The 21,486-nt window shown below is 55.9% G+C and overlaps 6 protein-coding genes across 6 annotated transcripts; 2 read left to right on the top strand and 4 right to left on the bottom strand.

Moving 5' to 3' along the window:
- Positions 1 to 925: 925 nt before the first annotated feature.
- Positions 926 to 4,190, bottom strand: VOLCADRAFT_83682 (uncharacterized protein). Its single transcript, XM_002956525.1, has 6 exons — positions 4,013 to 4,190; positions 3,857 to 3,934; positions 3,697 to 3,789; positions 3,418 to 3,629; positions 3,027 to 3,153; positions 926 to 2,654 (listed from the first exon to the last, which is right to left on the bottom strand). Exons 1-6 carry the CDS (start codon positions 4,163 to 4,165, stop codon positions 2,595 to 2,597), a joined length of 723 nt encoding a protein of 240 aa, XP_002956571.1. The 5' UTR covers positions 4,166 to 4,190; the 3' UTR covers positions 926 to 2,594.
- A 130-nt stretch (positions 4,191 to 4,320) lies between these two features.
- On the top strand, positions 4,321 to 8,064 carry mrpS15 (mitochondrial ribosomal protein S15). Its single transcript, XM_002956562.1, has 7 exons — positions 4,321 to 4,640; positions 4,962 to 5,335; positions 5,909 to 6,020; positions 6,283 to 6,358; positions 6,556 to 6,676; positions 7,095 to 7,193; positions 7,576 to 8,064. Exons 1-7 carry the CDS (start codon positions 4,478 to 4,480, stop codon positions 7,759 to 7,761), a joined length of 1,131 nt encoding a protein of 376 aa, XP_002956608.1. The 5' UTR covers positions 4,321 to 4,477; the 3' UTR covers positions 7,762 to 8,064.
- A 1,158-nt stretch (positions 8,065 to 9,222) lies between these two features.
- On the bottom strand, positions 9,223 to 12,095 carry VOLCADRAFT_97607 (uncharacterized protein; the record flags this gene model as incomplete). The annotated part of the gene is made up of 5 exons (XM_002956524.1): positions 9,223 to 10,080; positions 10,308 to 10,448; positions 10,692 to 11,023; positions 11,267 to 11,682; positions 11,905 to 12,095. The coding sequence occupies 5 exons, from the start codon at positions 12,093 to 12,095 to the stop codon at positions 9,223 to 9,225; spliced, it is 1,938 nt and encodes a 645-aa protein (XP_002956570.1).
- An 817-nt stretch (positions 12,096 to 12,912) lies between these two features.
- On the bottom strand, positions 12,913 to 15,122 carry VOLCADRAFT_107310 (uncharacterized protein). Its single transcript, XM_002956523.1, has 5 exons — positions 14,992 to 15,122; positions 14,682 to 14,769; positions 14,412 to 14,485; positions 13,755 to 13,917; positions 12,913 to 13,279 (listed from the first exon to the last, which is right to left on the bottom strand). The coding sequence occupies exons 1-5, from the start codon at positions 14,994 to 14,996 to the stop codon at positions 13,061 to 13,063; spliced, it is 549 nt and encodes a 182-aa protein (XP_002956569.1). The 5' UTR covers positions 14,997 to 15,122; the 3' UTR covers positions 12,913 to 13,060.
- On the top strand, positions 15,039 to 16,785 carry VOLCADRAFT_77161 (uncharacterized protein). Its single transcript, XM_002956561.1, has 3 exons — positions 15,039 to 15,552; positions 15,676 to 16,056; positions 16,308 to 16,785. The coding sequence occupies exons 1-3, from the start codon at positions 15,138 to 15,140 to the stop codon at positions 16,685 to 16,687; spliced, it is 1,176 nt and encodes a 391-aa protein (XP_002956607.1). The 5' UTR covers positions 15,039 to 15,137; the 3' UTR covers positions 16,688 to 16,785.
- Positions 16,786 to 18,360: 1,575 nt separating this feature from the next.
- VOLCADRAFT_83674 (uncharacterized protein) lies at positions 18,361 to 21,130 on the bottom strand (the record flags this gene model as incomplete). Its single annotated transcript, XM_002956522.1, has 5 exons — positions 18,361 to 18,998; positions 19,450 to 19,618; positions 19,773 to 19,868; positions 20,388 to 20,752; positions 21,037 to 21,130. 5 exons carry the CDS (start codon positions 21,128 to 21,130, stop codon positions 18,754 to 18,756), a joined length of 969 nt encoding a protein of 322 aa, XP_002956568.1. The 3' UTR covers positions 18,361 to 18,753.
- Positions 21,131 to 21,486: the final 356 nt, after the last annotated feature.

Below are 21,486 nucleotides of genomic sequence, written 5' to 3'. Positions count from 1 at the left end.
CTTAAAGTGGTTCCGGGCGATCCTCATTCGGGGTGCTTATTCGCACGGCAGAGCTGAAAGGGCAAGTCGCGATGAAAGCTTGGAACTGTGGAGAAACGGTCATTACCTTGTGAAGAAGGCGCGTGGCACCACTGGAGCTCGTCCTTGGAAGGCTGTCAGGCGAGATGTTGTCGAAGCACGCAAGCGCTGCATGAGCAAAATTACCAACAGGCAGATTTACTTTCTTCTTTTCAGGTTGGGACTCCTGTTCAGGTTAGGACATACTGTTACTGGTAATGACTGCGCAATGCAACATACCTGTCGGGAAACAGGATGCACTTTTCCAACGTGTCTCCATGCAGTCGTCCGAAGTGTTCAGGTTGACCTTCCTGCCTGTTAGCATGTAAAGCTATAGCGACTGCGCTTCCCGCTGGTGTTCTGCGACGGATTAGTGGGTTTCGCGTCGTGGACAATTAAGGTCTGTAGACCTGATAAAGGCCATGGCGCAGTATGACTTCACAGCAACCGTAGCACAGCTGGCTCAGAGGGATGCAAAGTGGTCCTAATCCTCTAATCCAGGGGGTGGGTACCGGTCAGCAATCCTCTAATCTCAACAGGGGTGGACCACTTCTAATTCCTAATCCAGAGTGGTGGTCTAATCCATATCCTAGGGGCGGGGTTCTAATCCTAATCCTGTGGCCGGGTCCCAATCCAATCCGGGGGGGGGCACTCCTAATCCTGGGGCCGGACCGTAGCACAGCTGGCTAACCTGGCGCCATGCTTACACATGGTATATGAATGTCGGTCTACCGATGCTCGCAATAAGCGCGTCAATCAGGATGATTCTATCGGGCTCCGGAGGAACCCTCCTCCGCCATGCAGCGTTTCGCGAAGCGCGCACCCCGTTAGTAACGCTCACAGCATATCAGTTCAAGCATAGCGATTTCTTGCGACCCTTACATCGACAGCCGACCACAGGAACCGCCAGGTCTCCGGTTTGGCAGGGCGTTCTCCTCACAGGCGACCAAGGCCACCTGCTGAAAGTCCTCCGCTGCGGTGTTCCTCCGCTCCACAATTTCATTTGCGATGCTAATATGCCTATATGCGATATGATGACGGGCGCTAGCCATAAGCCCCACCCCTGTACAATAGCCGCCACTTGCCCCGCACGCTCGCGTGGGAGGCTGCGAAGATCAGACTATTCCGCCCCATCTAGACTTCTTCCGCCTGGTCTGGTCCAGACCTGAACATGCATCAAGGACTACTTCACAGCGACACCCCCACTGATAAAACTAGAGAGACGACACACAGCACTGAGATTGGTCAAAGTCATGCGATCCTTGAAGTCCCTCGAACCGGACTGGCACCACCAACCGGCATCTCACCGAGCTTCCGCTGTAACTAACAGCTGTGTGCTTGGACCCTCTTACGAATATGTCACCATAACTTCATACATCGTATCTTTCGGCACAGCATCGCAACCTGCACGGACACATCCTTTTTAGGTGCGCACGCCCCAGCTGAACCCCACCCACCACGTCTCGGACAGCTCCACCGGCCCACATGCCTGCAACTAACTAGGGCCGCCCAACCCAAACCCAAACAGGCGCCATGCCAGAAGGCGGCAGGGACAAGCTACTGCCCAGTGGGACTCCCATGTGATGATAAGCTCCGACATCTGTACGAAACAGCGACCCGAAGCTGCTTCAGTCTGGAAAATGGGTGTCCAACGCGTCTGACAGAGAGATATAAAGCCGGGCCAAGCGGCCAGGTGCGACCCTGCTCAGGTCATCAGAAAGTCGGCCCTTCATAGCTGCTGGGACCTCCCTTGGCGCACGGCCCTGGAATTCGCAATTCGTCGCCCTGATTCCCGCCGCTGCACCCAATGCAACGCCACAGAAGCTGATGCACTAACGCCCGCTCCATGGCAATGCCTCCTGCCGGAATGATGTGCAGCATCGCGGCGCACAGATGGCGCCCGTGCTCGGCCACTGTTTTGGGTAATTCCACGCGAGTGCTTTTCCAGTATGAAAGGCAGGCAAAGGCCATCGGCAAAAGCTGGCTGGGGTCCACAACAGGCACAAGAGGCACGCTCCGGATGACCCACTTGCGGGAAGACCCACATCGAGAGTTTTTGCTAAGTTGCGACGCCATGAAAATGTCGGTCCAATGCTGCTGGTACATACTAATTGCAGCTGACCTAGAGCACAAGAGCGGTTGCACCGACATATAAACCCTGCGGCCCTAGCCTCGAACAACTGCCGCATAATTTTGCCACGGCCCAGCTGATGCCCTTCCGTCGCCAGGCCTAGCCAGCTCAAGCCGCGGCCACTTTCGAGCTGACGCATCGCCCCTCACTCCTCTCACTGCAGATGCAGATCTCAGATGAGTAGCCAGAACCGCAGGCCAAATCCCATGCAAATGTCTATCCGCTGCAGGGCGACGGAAGAATGATCCATCGATGATGCGCCATCGCAGCCAAAAGTAGCCTTCAGGATAGCAGCTCAACACGACCGGCGCCATTCTGGCGAGTGCGTGCAAAACTTTCGCTGCAGCTCCAGGTCTAGCGGGCTGCTGCGCATAAGTAATAGGCTGATTACAGCAAAGCGCTGTCATTACGGCCCTGTCCAAAGAGCGTGCGCGCCAAACAACAAGAACATGACGCCGCCAAAGATCTGTCGCAGCAGTGCAAGTGAGCACACAGGGAAATGTCAGAACGGAGTGTCAGTTATTAAACGGCCTCCACGCCAAGTCCTAGCTGGGGCTAGGCCTGGGGCCAAGCCAAAAGCAAGACAGCTTCACCTAGGTCTCCATCCAACCCATTCCCGCAATCCTCCCTGTCGGTAAGGTAAGACCGACAGGAGGGTACTGGATACAGGTGCTGTTAACCCAGGTATGCACACTCCTGTATTGCCGACAGTAACTAGAAGTAAGAAGTTGGCAGCAAACCGTAACAGCATGTAGTGTGATCCGCCACAGCCAAAGCCCAGCCGAGCCCATCCCCGCATGCGCTTATGAAGCACGCCCACCACCATGCTGCACCTCACCGCGACTGTGTGCTCGTTAATGTGGGTAGCTAGGTGGCGCCCGCCGATCACGGCGGCGCCCGTACACGCACTGTGTCCTAGGATACCGCCGATGGTAACTCCTACCACGTCTTCCGAGGCCGCCAGCCTGAACAAATTCGCAGAATGATGTGGTACGGAAACCCCGTGGCGGGAAGGGCATTTCAAGCAAGGTCATGTATGGGTGGAGGCCGCTCATGGTACCCCCAGAACGGAGGGTCGGGGTTGGGGAAACCGAGCGGACCGGCAGTTGCGCGGCTGCAAAATTGCTCCTGCAAACCCCACTCCGTCAAGGAATGCTCTTATCTGAATCAATATCTTTGAATTACGGCACATTATAAGCTGCCCTCTGAGGTCACCGTGGCGGACTCACCCGATCGTGGCTATTTGGCTGCGGTCGCCCCACTCCGCAAGAAACGTAAGCGTGAACGATTTCAAGAAGATCTGGGAAAAGAGCATTCCTAGCAACGCAACCATGATGTTAGTCCTCCGTTTCTCCATGTCCTTCATGTCCTTCCCTGCGCTCTTGCTCTTGTTCATATCGCTGAGCTCGTGCTCCACTTGCTCAAGCTCTGATTCTTCTCCCTGTATATACCAGGCTCTTTAAGAATGCCCATGCTTTCTTGCTTCGCACTGCGAAACCGAAGCGCACCTCATCCTTCTTGAAGAAGGCGTCATACAAAGTTTTAAGTCCGAAGAAGAAGAAGAGTGCTACTGCCGCATAATGAGTGTAAACTTTGGAGATCTGGAGCAAATAGTCAAGGAGCGTGTCAAGACACGCCTTGATTCCCGCCTCCAACAGCATTACGCACCAAATTTGGAGCTGCCCAACCCAAAGCGGCTGATAGCACCGTCATAGCAGCCAGGGCACCTATCGCACCGGCGAACACCTGCAAATAGCCCCCGGGGGAGGCAGGTTGTTGGGGACTCTGCTGGGCGTTAGGGCTGGGAAACGGCTTCTTTCATACCGTCATTCGCGGGTTGCGCATCGCCATAACCGCTGCGATGAAAAATGTCTTGTCCCCGATTTCAGAGGCCAAGATAACGCCAAAAGACTTGGCAAGACCAATAAGAAATCTGCTGTGCATCAGCGGCGCAAGCGCCGCGGGTAGTGTCGACATGTTGTTCTAGTTGTGTGAACGCAGTAAGAAACCAAGGACATGGGCCTCAAGGGCCAAGGTCGCCAACTTGAGCGACCGGAAGACGTGTCGTACCGTACTACGTCGCGCACTTATTTGTAGAACCCAACGAGAAGAAATTAGCCCCCAACCTGACCTATGAGCTTGTTGCTGTAAGATTACAATGACAACAGACATAACAAAGTTGGCATCGCCCCTGTAATGTCTGATGCCCGATATAAAATTGGTGCCTTTGTTGTTTGCCTTGAATTGTTTCCTGTCAACTAGCGCTATTAGGAGTGAATAGGTGTGCCGATGATGGCTCTGTGGCTAGTTGGTCGCCTGGTCTCGGGGCTCGGCGTCTCATCAAAGACAGCGGTGTTCTCTCTTACGCGTCAAGCCACCTGTGACGGGGCGACACCCATACCTCTGTTATGCCTAGCAGGGAGCACGTTGCAGCGCTGGCCAGATGGTCATGGTAAGCTCCTCCGGTACGGCCCGTCCCACAGCCGGGCCCCATGACTTCACCCCCACGCCCGTAGTCATCACACGTCCTTTCTCTCGCGGCCTGTGTACTCAATGCTGGCGCCTCTCCATGCTACTAAATTGCACGTTTAAGGAAACCCTGCCAACATATACAACTGCCGCCACTGCACTAAGTACCATCCTTCTGGTGCTGCAATACAAAACTGGCGAGGTTACGAATTCAACCACCCGACACCCGCTACCATACCCACGCACCGACATACTGCTCACCTAACCTCCATTATGCCTCCCGCATTCACGCATCCGAAACCAGATGGCCTCAGATGGACCCTCACACTCGCTCCCACAAATCCGTCGTCCTACACCAACACGGCCGCAGCTGCCCTTCCGGCTTTCGATCGAGCACCTGTCACCGCGCAGCCACACCTCAAGCTACCTGTATCTCTTGACGGGCGCTGCGGGCCGTGCAGCGGCCTCCATTCAGTCGCATGGAACGCAGCCTTCAGCACCAGCAATGGCAGTATGCCTGCAGCAGCAGCAGCAGTAGCAGCGCGAACACCAACAGCGGCAGCGGCGACCGATTCGTCGGCTTCAGCGTCGAGTGATGACTCGGGGGTGGCAGCAGGCGCCGGCAGCGGGCAGGACGTGGCAGCGCACAGGGAAGCGAAGCCGGATCTTGTAGAAAAGGTAAGATTGGGCGCGAGCACATGACTCTTGCTGGCCTGCTTGCCTGCCTGGCTGTCCAGCTGGCTATCTGGTTGCCTGCCTGCCTGGCTGGAGAACCTATGTGGCTTGGGTGATACACGAGCTCTGTGAACGTAATCAGCCTGTTGGCAGGTATGTAACAGGGAGTGCATATGCCGCGGACAGGTATGCAGTAATGGTATTCCGTGTATGTGCGGACTTGCCTCAACGGAGTTGGCTTTGGCAGTTAGCCTATTGCTCTTATCACGCCTGATCGCCTCGCGATTCAGCGCCCACTCTGCTCTTTGGGAGGTGCCATTCTCCCTGCCTGGCGTGCTTTGATGAACGGTGGGATCGCTGTACTTACTACATCTGCTCCCTGTGCGGCGCTGTTTCAGGCTTCAACCACTCCATTTCCATACAATCCATCCCGTACTGCTGTTTCTTTTGTTGCCAAGTTGCGCCGTGATCGGCCCGGCCCGGTCTAGCGCGACTGCGGTCCTGCCTGACCGATGTTGCCCCACCCGCCATGCGCTTGTGGTATGTCTTCTCTTGTTCGGCGGGTTGCTGCTGCAGTTCCTGTCTCTGGACGTGTGTAGCTCCGGGGTGCGGCGGCAAGCTGAACGACAGGAGGTGCTTCGGGAGTTTCAGCGGCACCCTGCAGACACGGGTTCGCCGTCGGTCATGGGTGAGTATGTGTGCGAGACAGAGAGACAGTGGGAGTGAGTGAATGGGTGAGTGAGTGAGTGAGCGCGGTAATGGGCAGCAATGAAGAATTTGGCGTTTTTTGGGGGTTGGTATCCGACTGAGATCACTCTCACGGCCGCGCTTTCCGCCCACCGCCTGTTAGAAAGGTCTGGAATTAAAAGTCTGGACCTTTCATCCTTAAAGAGTTCCCTCCGCTGCCAACTGTCAAACTGGAAATGGTATATGCCGCTCCCTCCTCGTAGTGGCGCTGTGGACTCATCGGGTGAGATCGTTGGTGCGCGTGTTCGATTCCGGCCGCAAGCAGTTGCCATCCATAAGGTAGGTTGGGCTATTGGTCCAGGTGATGGCTCCCCAACTTGGAACGGTGCCTAATAAGGGGTTTCTTGGCAGGTCCTGGTGCTGTTGGACTGGCTGAACATTCATGGAGAAATTTGCGGTGCATTTTGCGGCACGCCGTGCCACTTTCTTTCCTCTTTTCCCATGGCCCGTTCACTCCATAACTCGCTTTGTCACAGGCAGCTGGAGATGCTCGTCAACAGGCGCCGGCGCATGCTGACGTGGCTGCGCCGCACTGACTTCGAGTCGTATTCGTACACCATCTCCAAGCTTGGGCTACGGGACATCTACGTACCTGCGGTATGAGTTTTCATGACCCGCGCACCATCCAAGGAAGGGGAAAGGGCATCTACACACGTGGGAAAATTTGTAGTAAAATCGATGGCTGAGAGAGCTTCCGCAATTAGTTCGGCAGTGCCGAACAAATGGCGACACTACGAGTGGTTTGCAGTGTACATGCTGCTGTCGGGCCAAGTAGCTGGAGGACATGTTTGTGTACAGCGGGGCCAGTAGCAGGAGGCAGATTTCTGTTGTTACTGTAGAGAACCTACATGCACAGACACCGCACATTTCATCTAAATGCACTGTAGGTAGTGCTCCAAACGAGTGTAATAAATACGTCAAACCGCATCTACTTGTTCTTGTGCATGTATTTGACACCACTGTGACTGCGCTGCGGACATCTGGTGTCTGCGTGTTCGGTTCTGTGTCGGGTTAGGGCGGTGAGCATCGCTACCGGGAGGGCTTAACCGTCAACGACCCCGTGGACGACCAGATCAACCGCCTGCGCTTCAACTTCCACACCAAGTATCGTCAGGTCAGTTGATAGCCATACTGGTGAAGTCATTGCAGGGCTAGATGCTAATTGGGTACCGTAACGTGGCCGTCATGAGCCTTAACCATCTCCCTCGGTCAACCAGCCCAGAGGGCGATCACGGGGAGGCCGGAGGAATGGGGCTTGGCACGTCTTGTCTAGAGGCGGTTCTGCGCATGGCTTTGCTTCGGTGCTTGTAGCGGGTGCTGAGATGTGAATCTCGTGGCGAGAGAGGATACGGTGCTGAGGGATTGAGGGCGGTGCTGCCGATGGCTCTGGACCGCATCTCGTTTCTTCCCTTTCCTGACCGGGACTATCCCCCGCAGAGGCCCACTCCTCTCCGAACCTCCCCCTCACGCCTCACCCCGGTTACCCTCGGCTGCAGGGAAAGACCAGTATGTGGTACAGGCTGAGGCCGAAGCTGATCGCGGAGGACCCCGTGCTTCAGGCTGCGGACGCCGCTGCGGCGGTAGAGGATCGGCAGCAGCGGCAGCAGCGACGGGAGGTGGCGGCGCAGCAACGCATAGCGGCGGAGCGGGAACAGCAGCAGCAACAGCAGCAGCGAAAGTGATTTGGAAGTGTAGCATATGACGTGGCGTGGCGCGATGTGATGGGGCCGTGGGACCAGGGGAGACACTTGGTGGTGGAGGCTGCGGGGCGGTGTCAGGATGCAGGGCCTACTGAGCCCTTTTGCGCGTGCACAGGATCTATTGATTGGATGTTGGGAGAAAATAGATATGCGCGAATGTGTACACGGTAATGGTAGGTGAGGAGACCAGCTTGGAAAGTGGAGAGGGGGGAGGGGTGCTGGGAAGAAAATATGTTTTAATTGGTAGTAATTACGAACGTAGCGGCACGAGGAATCTTGTTATGTGAGAGGGTGTATGCTGCAACCCCATCCCACACCTCACGAGCCAAGGGGCGATAGGCCGCGCAGATTGGCGGTAGCTTCCAATGCCACCGGTGATGGTTTATCGGAGCATGGGCAGGAGGAGAGAGGCCTTAAACTAGGCCGAATGAGAGTTCCAGCCAACTGCTCGGAACACGATGAATTGGAGGCCTGACTAGGATACACAAACGGGCATTACTACTACGTGGAGGTGGCTAGAGTAGCACACAACAGCGCGTCACGTAAGCCAAACGTCGTGTCGCAGCTAGGAGCGAGAACATCACATAGCGTTATTGTGTCACAGACAGACAGACAGACGGACCAAAAGACAGACACACACACAGACAAAGACTTCGGACTGTTCCCGTATCACGGCTCAGTTAAATTAACACAATCGGACAGAAATTAACACAATCGGACAGGAAAGTAAAAGCTAAGCGAAACGTCATACGCATTATTTCTTCATTACTAAGTTGAAGTATCTATCGCACTTCCTCTCGGTCAACTTCCCACATGCCTCCGCCTGAAAATAACCCACCTCTGGGGCCGTCACAGTGCATTGCACCACATATCTCTTCTCTCGAGTCATGCAGCGCCAGGTATGATAAGGTGCACCACCCTTTTTGTTGTGCGTTGCCCAGCAGCATCATTCGTGATCTCAATGCGGGGCTGTGCCATGGTAATCCTCGAGCAGTGCCAGGTACTGCTCAATACCCAGGGACTGCTGGGCCGCGAATGCGAAATGTAGGGAGCGGGCGGGCGGTGCGTGCAGTGCAGATATTGGGCACCCCTCCCTGAGCTGCCGTCTGTGCGTGAATGCATGCCAGTTCGCTAAGAAAGGTGTCTCGCTGACCCCACCAGCACTGCACAACCATCATCCATTAGAGGGCCTTAATGGACGATAATTTATAAACCTATGTACGATTCACACCGAAACCCCCATCATACCCACTTATGGCATATGTACGAAAGGAGGCGACGATTTGGTTATGCATGCCCTTGCATGCCAGTCCGCCAATATGAAGCCCTTTGCCACGCATGCAGCTAGCCATAACACCACACTTGTTATTTATACCACAGCATCTGCTCACACGAACACCAGGGAGGGAAAAGGCCAGACAAATATTGGAGCTCAAAACTATGTCACAAATCGGTGTTGTCATTGTCCTTGCCGTTGTTGCGTCTGAGGCGGGCGCTGGTCCTTTTACCGGTCAACAACTTGTCAGCAGCGCCGCCGTGCCATGTGCTGGACATGACCCGAGCCGAGGGGTTGACGCAATCGGCTGCACTGGCAGCCGTGGACGCCCTGCCGCTGGCACCCAACGCCATCACGTCCGCCGCCAACTCCGCCGCAGTCGCGGCCGCTACTGCCGCAGCCGCGGCCTCCATTGCCGTGTCGCCAGCCGCAGCTACGATGTCAGGCCGACCGGGCGAAGCCCGGATGTCCGACTCGACATCCGCCGCCTTCGCGGCAGCAACCGTACGCTCGTCCGCAACCACTTGCTGTAGGGCAGCAGCGGGGTTCGCGCCGTTAAGCGCCTGGTGCGGTTGTTGCCGTCCGTTTTCGTGCCAACCGGCTGATAAGACACCCAAGACCGCTACGGACGACGCCGAGCCGCTCTTTCCAGCAACTGTACCAACATACCCATGGGTCACATTCACTGGAGTGGACGGTGCCGTAGCCGCGCCCTCCGCCGCCGCGGCGCTTGCGTGAACATGACGCCGGATGGCATCAATGTTTGGGGGTACTGGCGGCGCAGCCGCATCTGATGCCGCGCTAGCTTTGGCTGTGGCAGTAGCGTGAGGAACGCCATTGACGGTACCTGGCGCAGCGGTACCCGCCGCCGCCGCGGCGGCAGCAGCGGCAGCATTGGCAATGGCCAGGCCGCGTCGCATGGCCATGATCTCTGCGGCTGCCGCCGCGACGGTCGAGATGACGGCGATGGCAATGCCGGCGCCTTCTACATTATGGAGGACGCTGTGGGGCACATGAAGACCCACCTGTGCACAGAAACACAGCAGCAATTCACCAACACCCATGCAGTATACCTTATGAGCTTAGACGTCTACGCTTCCTGAGTTATGCCAAATGTACTCAATGTTGAGGTATGAACGGCACCTGGCCCCTGTGCGCGCTGGCCCAACTCCATCCGATCCTTCGTGCTGCAGCGGCAACCATGCGGACCCGCAAGCATTGCACACCGTCATCCACAACTTTAACCTTCTACCTGAAAGTGCTGGTGCATCAGGCCCACCACCACTACGATGTGCGCCAGGACATCTAGCACATCAAAAGTGAAGGCCACCAAGAAGCCCAAGAAGGCCGCCAGGTGGCCGTTGGCGCGTTCCTCAACCATGCGCTCGTAGTCCTGTAATGTAAGAACAGAATAACAAGCTTAAACCGCATGAAGCTTATCAGTTACAGTTACACAGCTACGGTTACACAGTGTCCGCACAGGTGCGGGGGGATTCCGTCAAACCCGGTGGGCCCGCCATGGACCGTTCATAAAAAATATTGCTACGGTGTCGGGGGCGACTGTCGAAGCTTATCAGATGATACATGAAGCTTAATCGATGTTACAAAGCTTAGAAGCATAAGACAGTTAAGACACCTGATGCGCTAGGTGCGCCACGAAGAGCGCTCCAATGGCGGGAAGCGCCACCATGGCTCCCCGGCCCACACGAGCCAGCAGCTGCGGGGTCAGGAACCGCCGACCCAGACGGCTGCCCAGCAGCTTCTGGATGGCTGCGTCCAGCATCGACAATCCGCCGCGGGAGCCGGCGCCGTGTGCCACAGCTGCACCAGCGCCGTGCGCCGCTGCCGCGCTGGCGCTGTGCTCGGCGGCGCGCGTGGCTGCTGTCGTGGGCTCCAAGATGCGCCCAGCGAGAGCCTCCGCAGCATGGGCGCCAACGCGGGTGCCACTCTTCGTCAGGGCCTGCTCGCCTGCAGGACAAAATAGGTAATCGAACTAGTTTTGACAATGTGTGCCGCCCCAGGACGCAAGAAGATGAAAACCGATGTGGGTCCGGCCTGACACCATCTGCCATGGCGTGGGACAAGCACTGTGATCTGGGTCGGACATGGATTGATTTGGGTTGGCCGTAATCGGGGCGTGTTCGTTCTTGTTACGGCAGTTAAGTGTTGTCCAGCACGTCGGCAACACGAATACTCCAGGCTTTACCGTACCTAGCCGCTCTGCCATACGTTCTCCAGCTCTCTCCGCCACCCTCTCCGCTAGCCGCTCTCCAGCTCGTTCTGCAAGTCGTTCACCAGCCCGCTCTGCGGCCCGTTCCGCCATTCTCTCTCCAACTCTCTCCGCCAGGCGTTCACCGGCCCGTTCCGCGAGCCGTTCGCCAGCCCGCTCCGCAGCACGTTCTGCAATCCTCTCGCCCATGCGCTCTGCAACACGCTCCCCCATGCGCTCAGCCAGCCGCTCGCCAGCTCGTTCCGCTACGCGCTCTCCAGCGCGCTCGAGGACTCGTTCACCAACACGCTCTGTGAGGCGCTCACCGGCGCGTTCCGCCAAGCGCTCTACTAGGCGTTCTCCAGCGCGTTCCCCAATGCGTTCTCCAGCCTTCTCTGCCGCGGAGCTTAAGACCTTACTGCCGACGTGTTGCATAACCTGTATTGGAAAAGGTTCATGACCATAACTGTCTTAATCTACATCTGCAACACCCTCCGTTATACGGATGACAGCTCTTTGCATAAAAACATGCGAGGTTCTTGCTGCATTGTGTTCGTCATGGACGTAACTGAGTCTGGAAATTGTTAACCTAGGGTCTGGAAATTGTTAACACAGCGAGTCCGTGACCGTTTCGACGCACCTGCTTACTCGTGAGACGCTCTGCAACTGCCTCGAGGAATTTGAACGCCGACTTCTCAGCCGCACGATGCTGGACTTGGTGGACAGCGCCCTGTACTCCACCATGACCATGTCCATGACCCTCATCGTGGCTGCCAGCATGACCGTGCCCATCGCTTGTGTGGCCGTGGGCATGAGTATCGGCAGTACCATTTTCTTGTGCGGCCTGTTCCGTGTGGTCCCGCTCATGCTGCGTTCCGGCAGAATTCGGTTTCCCGACGGAGGCATTCCGTATCGAAAGCAAGACACGCGCTCCCGGAGAAATTACGTGATTCGTGCTGGGATTAATTCTCAACAGCGGCGTGACGGGACCCCTAACAAAAGGCTGACACTTTGACAACATGTTTACTGAGAGCATTGCTGGCACGAGCACACACCTTCTTCAGGGCTTAGAAGGAAAGGTCAACTAAATAATCCTCTGAATATTCCGTGGACATCCTTTTTCGCGGCAAATTTTGTTACTAAAGGAACGTTCGTACCTCCCGGCGCAGTGCTGCATGCAACAAAATACAGCGTTCCATGTATTGCAACTCTTGCGATGTAGAACCGTCTCGATACAGCTTTTGATGTTCATACCTAGTTTTCGTATCTTCGATGACTTGCCATTGCTAGCGATAGCTTCGCCAGCACACTTCCTTTTAACGTTATGAAGTTACACCGCGATGACATAGTGTAATCCCAACCCCCCTGATACATTATTAAATGGTGACTACGCGCGCAAGATAACATCGCAAAAAACACGACTACACGAGAAGGCACCGCTAACCCCCTTAGGCCCAAACGGCCCCGGGCACCGCGCACCTCGACACATGAGAACCTGGTATTGCACCACGCCACGGTACTGACTTCCAACAACGCTTCCCGCACCCCACACTGCGTCCCACAAAGCAGCCACACCATCGCACGCACCGCACATCTGCGCCAGCCTTCAAAAGCAGCACTACCCACCCACGCCCCCTCCGGGCCAAGGCAAAGCCATGCCTCCCCCTAATACAGCACTACTCCACTCCACCTCTCAGCTCGCAGTTCGCTCCACACGTCTCAAACTGCTTCCAACCCTATTCACAAGGCGTCGCAACCGTCATCTCTTTACATTGCGGCTGCTTCCGCTGCTGCTGCTAGTTCGCCGCCTTGGCAAACATGCGGCGGATGAAAAACGTCTGTAGCAAACTGACCAGCACCAGCACGCCGTTGCGCACCAATGCGTATACCAGCACCCGCTGGTTGGTGGAGTCCACTGTCATGCGGTGCCGTCGCTCCCGCCAGTACAGGTACTGCTGAGTGGCACGCAGCTGCTGTAGCTGCGAGTCCACCTGGTGCACGTAGTGCCAGAGGCCCTGTGGCAGGTTAATTTTGGGAGTCAGGATTAGGAAACCGTCAGGCAGCATTGGATGGATCGCCCCAGCACCATCTGTTGCCTAATAGCTTCCTGCCAAGCACCGCTCACCGACGCTGCCATCGTTGCATCTTATCAGCCGCAGTCCCATAACGGGCGCCGCACAACCCGCAATATCCTGTCCGTGCGTGCGTGCACGTGCAGCGTAAGCAGGATGGCCTGTTACCCGTAGGGCTTTTCCCTGTAAATGTGCGACACCACATTTACCAAATACTACCACCATTTGGAAGGTCACCAAACGGTTAAGGTGTGACTCTGACGTGAAACCCGTGCAAAGGAGTATGATCGGACATCCGTTCTGTGTGATTTCGCAGCTCCTGCCCGGACCTTTTACTGCTCTCATGCGCCAGTGCGCCCTCATGCCGGCTTCCAGTCCCCGCCATGTCTTATTAGACATTTGGCTCCGGCCGCAATACCTGGGTGTCGTGCTCCTTTACGTTCTCCGCATGGTGCTCCGAGTGCCCCAAGTGGAGGTCCCACAATACCTCCCGGGATAGCACGTAGCGACTACCAGTCTTCTCCTGGTTCAGACGCAAACAGAACCGGTACTTGCCAGTCTCGTACGGGACCAGGTGAAACCTGTGGCAGCGGCCGCAGGAATGGGCCGGGCTTTGCGTAAAATGCTGGGGTGAGCCGGGAAGCCAATGCCCACGTGGGAGAGGGAAAAGCGAAGATGCGGCCGCCATTGCTGGGACGTTGGGCGGTGGGACATGAAGAGGCGGCTAGCTGTTAAGGGTGGCTCGAGGGAGATGGGTTGGAGATGTCTTGGACGGGTGAGGTCAGTTAAGTACGATTGGAGTGCAATCAAACCGACGGTGAGGCTTTATTCAGGGCCGGATACTAAGGATTGTGCCATTTCCGGCGCACATATCCCCAGGGCTTCATGGCAGGCTGGCAGCTCCGTCGTCCTCAATCCAACACGGTTGCACGAGTGCAGCACGCTAAGGGGAAGTGCCAACACCCGAACCCCGCTAGATCTTGCGCCCTGCTTCGCTCCATACGGATTGAAAACGTGCCCCTTCACGTGCCAGACCCTCGAATGCGTGCAAGCGGTGTGCGAAAAAACTTCTTACTTCGTCTCCGGCTCGCCATAGATTTCGTGCACTCGTGTGCCGCTTGGCGATGTGATGATTAAGTCGTATCGCGCCTGCGTGGCGCGGTTTCATGATATGCAGGCCATGAAACCCGTTGCGGGAAGCCAGAGCGGCAAGATCGAGTGTAGTAATCAAAATCGACAAAAGAGCCCCGGTGCGAAGCAACTCAGCTCATTAAACGTCGCATGGTACATGACTAACAGGAAGCAAAATGCGACACTTGCGCAGGGGCAACATAAATCCACCCACTTGGAGTGAATATAGGTCCGGCAACGCCACAAAGCTCCCGTAGAAAGGCTCATACATATTAACGTCATATTGCATACACTCCTCATACCTAAACTTCAATTTAATTGCAAAAGCGTGTTGAAGGATTAAGTAGAAGCTCAACAAGAGTATGGATACCTTGCACGGTAGACCCATGATTTCAAAGACCCGTAAGAAAGCAGGGGCTCGTTATTATCAGGGACTTGCGTCAGAGGTGTGGGAGGAAACAGGTTGCAAACATTCTCAACTGAGCTGTACAAGGTGGTGCCGTAGACTGCTTAACTTCACTCACCACATGGCAGTAAAACATTTTTTTGTCTTTGAGCCTTAAATCTGCGGCTGTTAATACTACTGTTTGCAACCTGGCATATCAGTGCGTTTATCCTTGGGTCCGTATTAGCAAAAACGTGGTGCCCAGCTTGGAGAAACAAGCAACGAATGCTTTTTGGCCTACGGGGTAGTACTCTGCCTCAAGGGCGCCCAACCGTTCCTGGAGGTCCTGGAGGTGCTGGCGTCAGAAGCGTCATCGTCAGCGCCCTTAAGCAGCAACCAGGCGAGCTGCGCGATGAGCCGCTGCCGCAGCGGCTTGAATCCAAATATGAGCCTTGCGAACCCTCCACGAGCTCCCTGGCGGACTTCGGGGCGCGGGTGACGCTGGAGAGGCTGTATTCCTGGAACGCGCTGGACGATGCTCTCGGCGGGATGCCACATGGCGCTTTTTTTGTGACTGTGGACGACCGGCCGCAGCGAACACGCAACCAGGGACGTTCAGAGGACTACTTTGCCAATGTTGGGGATGCCATTCGTTGCCTCCGAGAGGATATTCCAATGCTTTTTCAACGGGAACTCAACTGTAAGTAAGGATACCCTTTTGAGGGCATGATCGCGGGCTGCGGTTCTGCGGAACGGTTTGTGGTTGTCACAAGGACATCTACAGAAACGCTTAACCCCAGTCGCTACTTTCGTAATCGCGCAGTTGACATCTATCGGGACGATGTCGTCTTCAGGGACCCGCGCAACTGCTTTAAGGGCATGAAAAACTACCAGCTGATCTTCTGGTCGCTGCGCTTCCACGGAAAGATATTTTTCAAGACGCTGTACGTGGATGTTAGAAGGATATGGCAGCCAGAGGACGGCATTATAAAGATGCGGTGGACTGTTCACGGTATTCCACGCGTGCCCTGGGAGGCGGAGGGGACGTTCGATGGCATCTCCACGTACCGGTTGGACAGCCACGGCAAAATCTATGAGCACTCCGTGGACAACATCCTGCTGCGGGACCCACCCATGGCCACAAATCCGCCGCTCCTGGCCGGCCTCAACCTCCAGCCCCTCGCTCCTCAGCAGCCTGTGCCAGGTCCGTAGGAGGGAAAATGCTTAAAAAGCAAGAGTGAAACGGCTGGCGCCATTTTGCGGCCTTCAGCATGACGAAAAATGCTTGCACCCACATGTGTGTTCTCGCTTGTTATCGGTGTACACGCCTTCGGTTGTGCCAAGGCACCAGATAGCATCTAGGTGCTTGCGAACACATGACGCTATCTCTCCCTATCCTATCCTGTCCTGTCCCCCTTATTTCGTCTTATTCCCGTGGCGGCCCTGCCGCGCCAGGCGCTTGGTGCAAGGGCGCAGAGCTAGCGCAGGAGCGGTGGGGAGCTTACGGTTATGTTCAGCGTATGGTGGCCTCAGCGTTGCGACAGCTCGAGCAGCTGGAGACCCAGGAGCCTGAGCCTGCTGCTGCCATGGCCGGATTACCAGCCAGCACTCCGGCGCCAGGTGCACATGCGGCTGCTGCGGCACACGGCGTCTATGGCCGGCCGTGCGCAGCTAACAGTAGCAGCGCCGCCGCAGTTGCAAGTGCCGCCAGCACTTGCATATTGTGGGGTTCCAGCGAGAGCGGCAGCGGCGGCATCACCGGTGGAAACAGCGACGGCAGTGGCGCAGCTGGCAGAGATGACGGTCGCTTGTGGCAAAACAGCATATGGAGCTAATGGGCGTCTGCTTGGGAATTCCCGAGGTGGGGTCCTCCACAAATGGACTCAAGTTTACAAGCAACAGCGCGCAGGCGGCATCCTACAGCCTGACAGTTAACCAAACATGGTGGCCGGCGGCTCGACAGGCGCGTCTTGTGCCTACCTGCGCGGCGGGACGTGAGAGTGTAGTGCATTTAGCCAGGCCGTGTCCAGCAGGCGAGCATGAAGGGAGGGTTCGAAACGTCGATGGCAGCCACTGGCATGCTGCCGTTATGATGCTGAGTTGTCACCAGAAGCGCACTGCGTAGACCGGGGGTCCACTGTCGCCGCCTTGAACTTTTGGATTAGCATAGATGTGGCTAAGCAAGCGGAGGAAGGGGTCCAGTGCTGCCGCAACACGCAACTGTGCAATGCGGCCACAGTTCTGTCGCCCAAAGAATTTTGGGAAGCGTACGCAGGGCTGAGCTGGGTTGCACAGTGGCCGGGGAATGCAGCGCGCCCAGCAAGCCGGTGGATAAGCCAGGTAGCTTTTGCATTGCTTGATTGCACTAAGCTGCGAGGGCAATGCACGTGGCTCATGTTGAGCTGCGCCCAGCATGGTTACTCCGGCTTCAGGGGTTTCACGCTGGCAAAAATTTCATCGCAACATCTGCCGCCCCAACGTCGGACCTTACGGAAAGGCGTTGATGGCAAAAGCGAACCTCTGGGCGGTGAGAGCTTGGGGCGCTATCTCGGCTTGCAGTTGGGCCGGAAGAGAGAATGCACAGTGCTGCGCTTTGATGCTTTGCGCAGGCAAGCCGGAAAGTCAGGTGCGGCCTTGAGGAGAGGTGTTGGCGGCGACGATAGGTGAGGCATGAGGCTGCGGCGGGTGAATTAGCGGCGTGCATGGCTTTTTGGGTCCCGATCGACAGGGCTTAGGCGGCCTAGGCTAATGGTGGTGAGCTTAAGCTTGCAGTCGTATTTTGCGAGGGCTCGCGTTACTCGCAGTGATGACGAAGGATGGTTATTCCATTCGGCGGGCTGGTTTTGACTTTTTGGTTGGGCGGTTGCTTTTCGTAGTGCTTAGCCGTCGGTCGGTTCGATTGGCAGTATCGAGCTATTTTATTAACCGGCGGAATGGATTAAGTTGCCGGCGGCGCATTCAAATTTATGTGCAAGCGCATCTATGCACTCCAATATGCACACGCCCTTTGTGCGGCCTTTCGCGTTACCCGCCATCCCTTATGAATATTAGGGGTGAAGACGGAGAAGGTGGGTCTTCGTGGCATATGATATGTGGATGCACATCCCCGGGCCAGGGCATCGACCTAGGGCGTCACAAACGATTTATGCTTTGACGTTGTGTGTATGTGTCTGACATAACATGCTATATTACATGTTGTTGTCACTCTGTCGTGCTTCTTCGTTGTCACTATTTTAGCAATGAGACGCGTTGGCTGCTGATGCCGCGCCTGCGGAGGCGTTGCAAGTTCCCCATTCCCAGCATTGATGTAGGCGAAATTCGAGATTTGTTTACGGTAACGTGTGGGCAGGTAGATAATGTTAAAATGTTGCTAGATGCTAAAGGCTGTAGTCCTTTCTTGACTCCCGCCCTCGCCTCGGTATTTTAGGTGGTAAAGTTTCCGCTGTTGCCAGATACGCAGCACTGTGCGAAGAACGTTAGCTACCGAATATCGGCGGTTCCAAGGTGTATTGTCAGATGCTACACGGGGTGTTGTCTTCACTCGTCAAAAAATGGGTAGCATTTGTCAAAATACCAAGCAGGGTTACTAAGGCCATTAATGTGAACCACTCAACTATTCATGAAAGGCTTACGTATCGACATGCACACACGGCACTCACATTCTAATCCACACACAGCATCGGCATGCCAACAAATCTGTTCAACTCATCCCCAAGCCCGCGGCGTAACCATCTGGCTTTCCCCCCAAGCCGCCTCCGCTGGCTCTCCCCCCCTCCCCCTCCCCTTCCTGCCTGCCTTCTGAACCCCGGCAGGCACACAGCCCGTCAGCGAACCTGTGAAAAAAATATCCGTTCTCAACATCATCGTCGAATGATGGTTTTGATTAACTTCTCTACCCAAGTCACCCCCGCATGACTGCATTACTGCTCAGAGAGGAAGACAACGTGCCCGGCACCCAGCCGTTGTTGAAGGCGTAGGAGAAATTGCCCACCTCGCCCTCGCGCGTGGGATCCCATTCCACCGGCCGCGGACCCCGTGCCTTGAGCTGCGCGTTCCGGTCCTCCAGCAGCATCCGGTGCACGAGCGACAGCAGCCGGCCCTGAGCCAGCTCTGGTACGTCACGTGCAGGGAGGAGCCTGAGCTGACCTGCGACGGCGACAGCGGCAGCAGCGGCAGCGAATGGGTCAAGGACTACGGGGTATGAGGTGGCTGCACATACGGCCACTATCGCGCTCACGTGATGAGGTTCGGTGGGAAAGCACAGCGAGACCTCTCTAGCTCCCAGGTACCATGCCCATGCCGCTAAGTGTCGCACGACAAAGCCGTCTTCCCAAGTACGTTGAGTGGACGCTGTGTTTGAACCCAACGATGGTTTCGTTTCATCGTTGCTGCTGGAGGCCTCTGGGGTTCTCTGCACATCGGAATGGCCTCAGGGTTGACCACTCATCTCCGCAAAGGGCCGCAGCTGATGCGCCGCACCGCGCAGCACACGAGCATCACCAAGGGAACATGAACATACGGCACAGACGCTTAGAGTGGCACTAATACCTGCATTCCCGCACAATCCTGAGATTCCCTTGTACGTCAGCTGGCCTACCGTTTGCGAGGTAGGCTATGTGGGAGGGCCAGAACTCCAGCCCATCAAAAATGTGGGTGGCGTAGATGATGGTGGCGCCGCGACTCTCACATTCCTCCTTAAGAAAGCGCATCAGGTCAGCTCGTCCCAGCACGTCTAAATCCACCGTAATCTCGTCCAGCAGAAGCACCTGCGCGGAGATCAGCACGCAGGCAGCATAGCACCGCCATGACCACAAACCACAACCCGTTGCAATGATGATGCCATACCAGCTATCATCATCATTCGTCAAAGTCCTGCCCGACAAAAACAGGTCGGTTGCAGATCCGTAAGCAGTTGCTCACCTTAAAGGGCTTCAGCAATCCCACGCAGATTTGCACGCGACGCCGCTGGCCCTCCGAAACCGTGTGCATCCGCCAGGTGGGGTCGATGTCCAGCACCTTGAGGGTTGCGGGACGGAGTCGCAAAGTAAGGAAAACAAGGGAGCTGGGTCTAGGTGGAGACGGCTTGGGATTTGGGCTCGTGTCCTTGTTTTCTGCAAGCCCAGCTAGGCACCGCCAAAGGTTGGCCAGTCGGTCCACCGCGTCTGAATCTACTGTAACAGTGGATTTCGTCCCTCCGTTCTTTTACGGTTTCCTTCCTTCGCTGCAACCCCCGGCCCAACCATCCCCCCGGCATTCTTAGGGAACTGTCATCCTCACATAGTAGTTTGCCGTTAGCCACTAAAGATAATCTCCCCTTTACCATGCTCCCATACAAAACTAATTAAAACACGATGAAACGAAAATCTCCCTTGAACAGTCTGAGCCAATATACATAAACAATCCTCAAGGGGTCATCATCAAGGCCTTGGCCTTCCGGATAAAACTGCGGGCCAGAGCACCTCCCGCGTTGGTGGACTTAACACCAACACCCACCCTCATCCAACAATCACACGCCCTTCCTTCCTCGTCCCCCACATCCCGACGCGCCTTGATCAGACGGGCCTTCCGCTCTGGATCCACGCCCGGGATGGAGTCAATCATGTACGACGCTGGGAAGTCGCCTGTGAGCGGCACACTAGTGCCTGCAAACGCAATGTCGCGCTGCCAGTTGCCGCCAATATACGACAGGTCACCGCAGACGGTGAGAGCGGTATCGTGGAAGGGCGGCCGCCCCAGTACCCGGACTGACTCCTCAGACACCATGTGTTTTCCCGCCAAGATTTTCAAAAAAGTTGTTTTGCCGGCGCCGTTGGCTCCCAGCAACAAGCAAGTGGTGCCGGGAGCGAGCGAGAAGGAAAGGTTCTTCAAAAGTGGCGGGATTCCCGGGATGGGGCGACCATCTGAGAATGAATGAGGGTTGGGGTAGAACAAGCGAAAATGGAGAGGTGAAGGTGGTGGATTTTTGTAAGGTTGCAAGCGTGAAAAAGCAAGAACGAATTGTTGTTGGGAAGGTTATCTGGGGGGTTTTGGTGTTCAACTTGACTGCGCACATGTCGGGCAAAAGCAGCCCCCAATGCCTGGCTTAGCAACACCATAAATTTTGTTACGGATTTGCAAATTAAAAGCTGCTGCTAAAGTTCCATTCCATAACGCTTTTGGCAGGTGGGTTTTCCCATGAGCTTACCTAGTCCTGGGTAAGCAAAGCTCAGATGGCGAACCTCGATGCTGCCAGGAGCTGTCGCCGCGGCGCTGGTGCTTGGCTCAGGCTGCTGTGTCATGTCCACAGGATCACGCTGAGGATTGTGACCGGCAGATGGTTCTGTTCTAATGGCCGCAGATTGCGCTTGAGCCTTCAATCGGGCAAATGGCCCCTCGGTAGGAAGCTGCGAAGGCATGGCTGCTGCCAGGCCCTTCCCATTTGGGTTGGTTATACTGACGGGAACTGGCATAACGTCCGGCTCGGCCAATTGATGTGTAGTCACAATACTGCTACGCACCGCGCTTCTATTGTAGGCAACTGTCACAACTTATGTGCAGTGATAATGCTAAATCGTAGATACTTTCGCACCAATCATCATGATCCCAGCGCCCGCTGCCATGCCAAAGCTGTGGTCCAAAACGCCCGTTCTGTACG

This window comes from Volvox carteri, assembly GCF_000143455.1.
Source record: "Volvox carteri f. nagariensis unplaced genomic scaffold VOLCAscaffold_62, whole genome shotgun sequence".
Taxonomy (NCBI): Eukaryota; Viridiplantae; Chlorophyta; class Chlorophyceae; order Chlamydomonadales; family Volvocaceae; genus Volvox; species Volvox carteri.
Note: the sequence above shows the minus strand (reverse complement) of the source record. Positions and strands in the feature narration are given on the sequence as shown.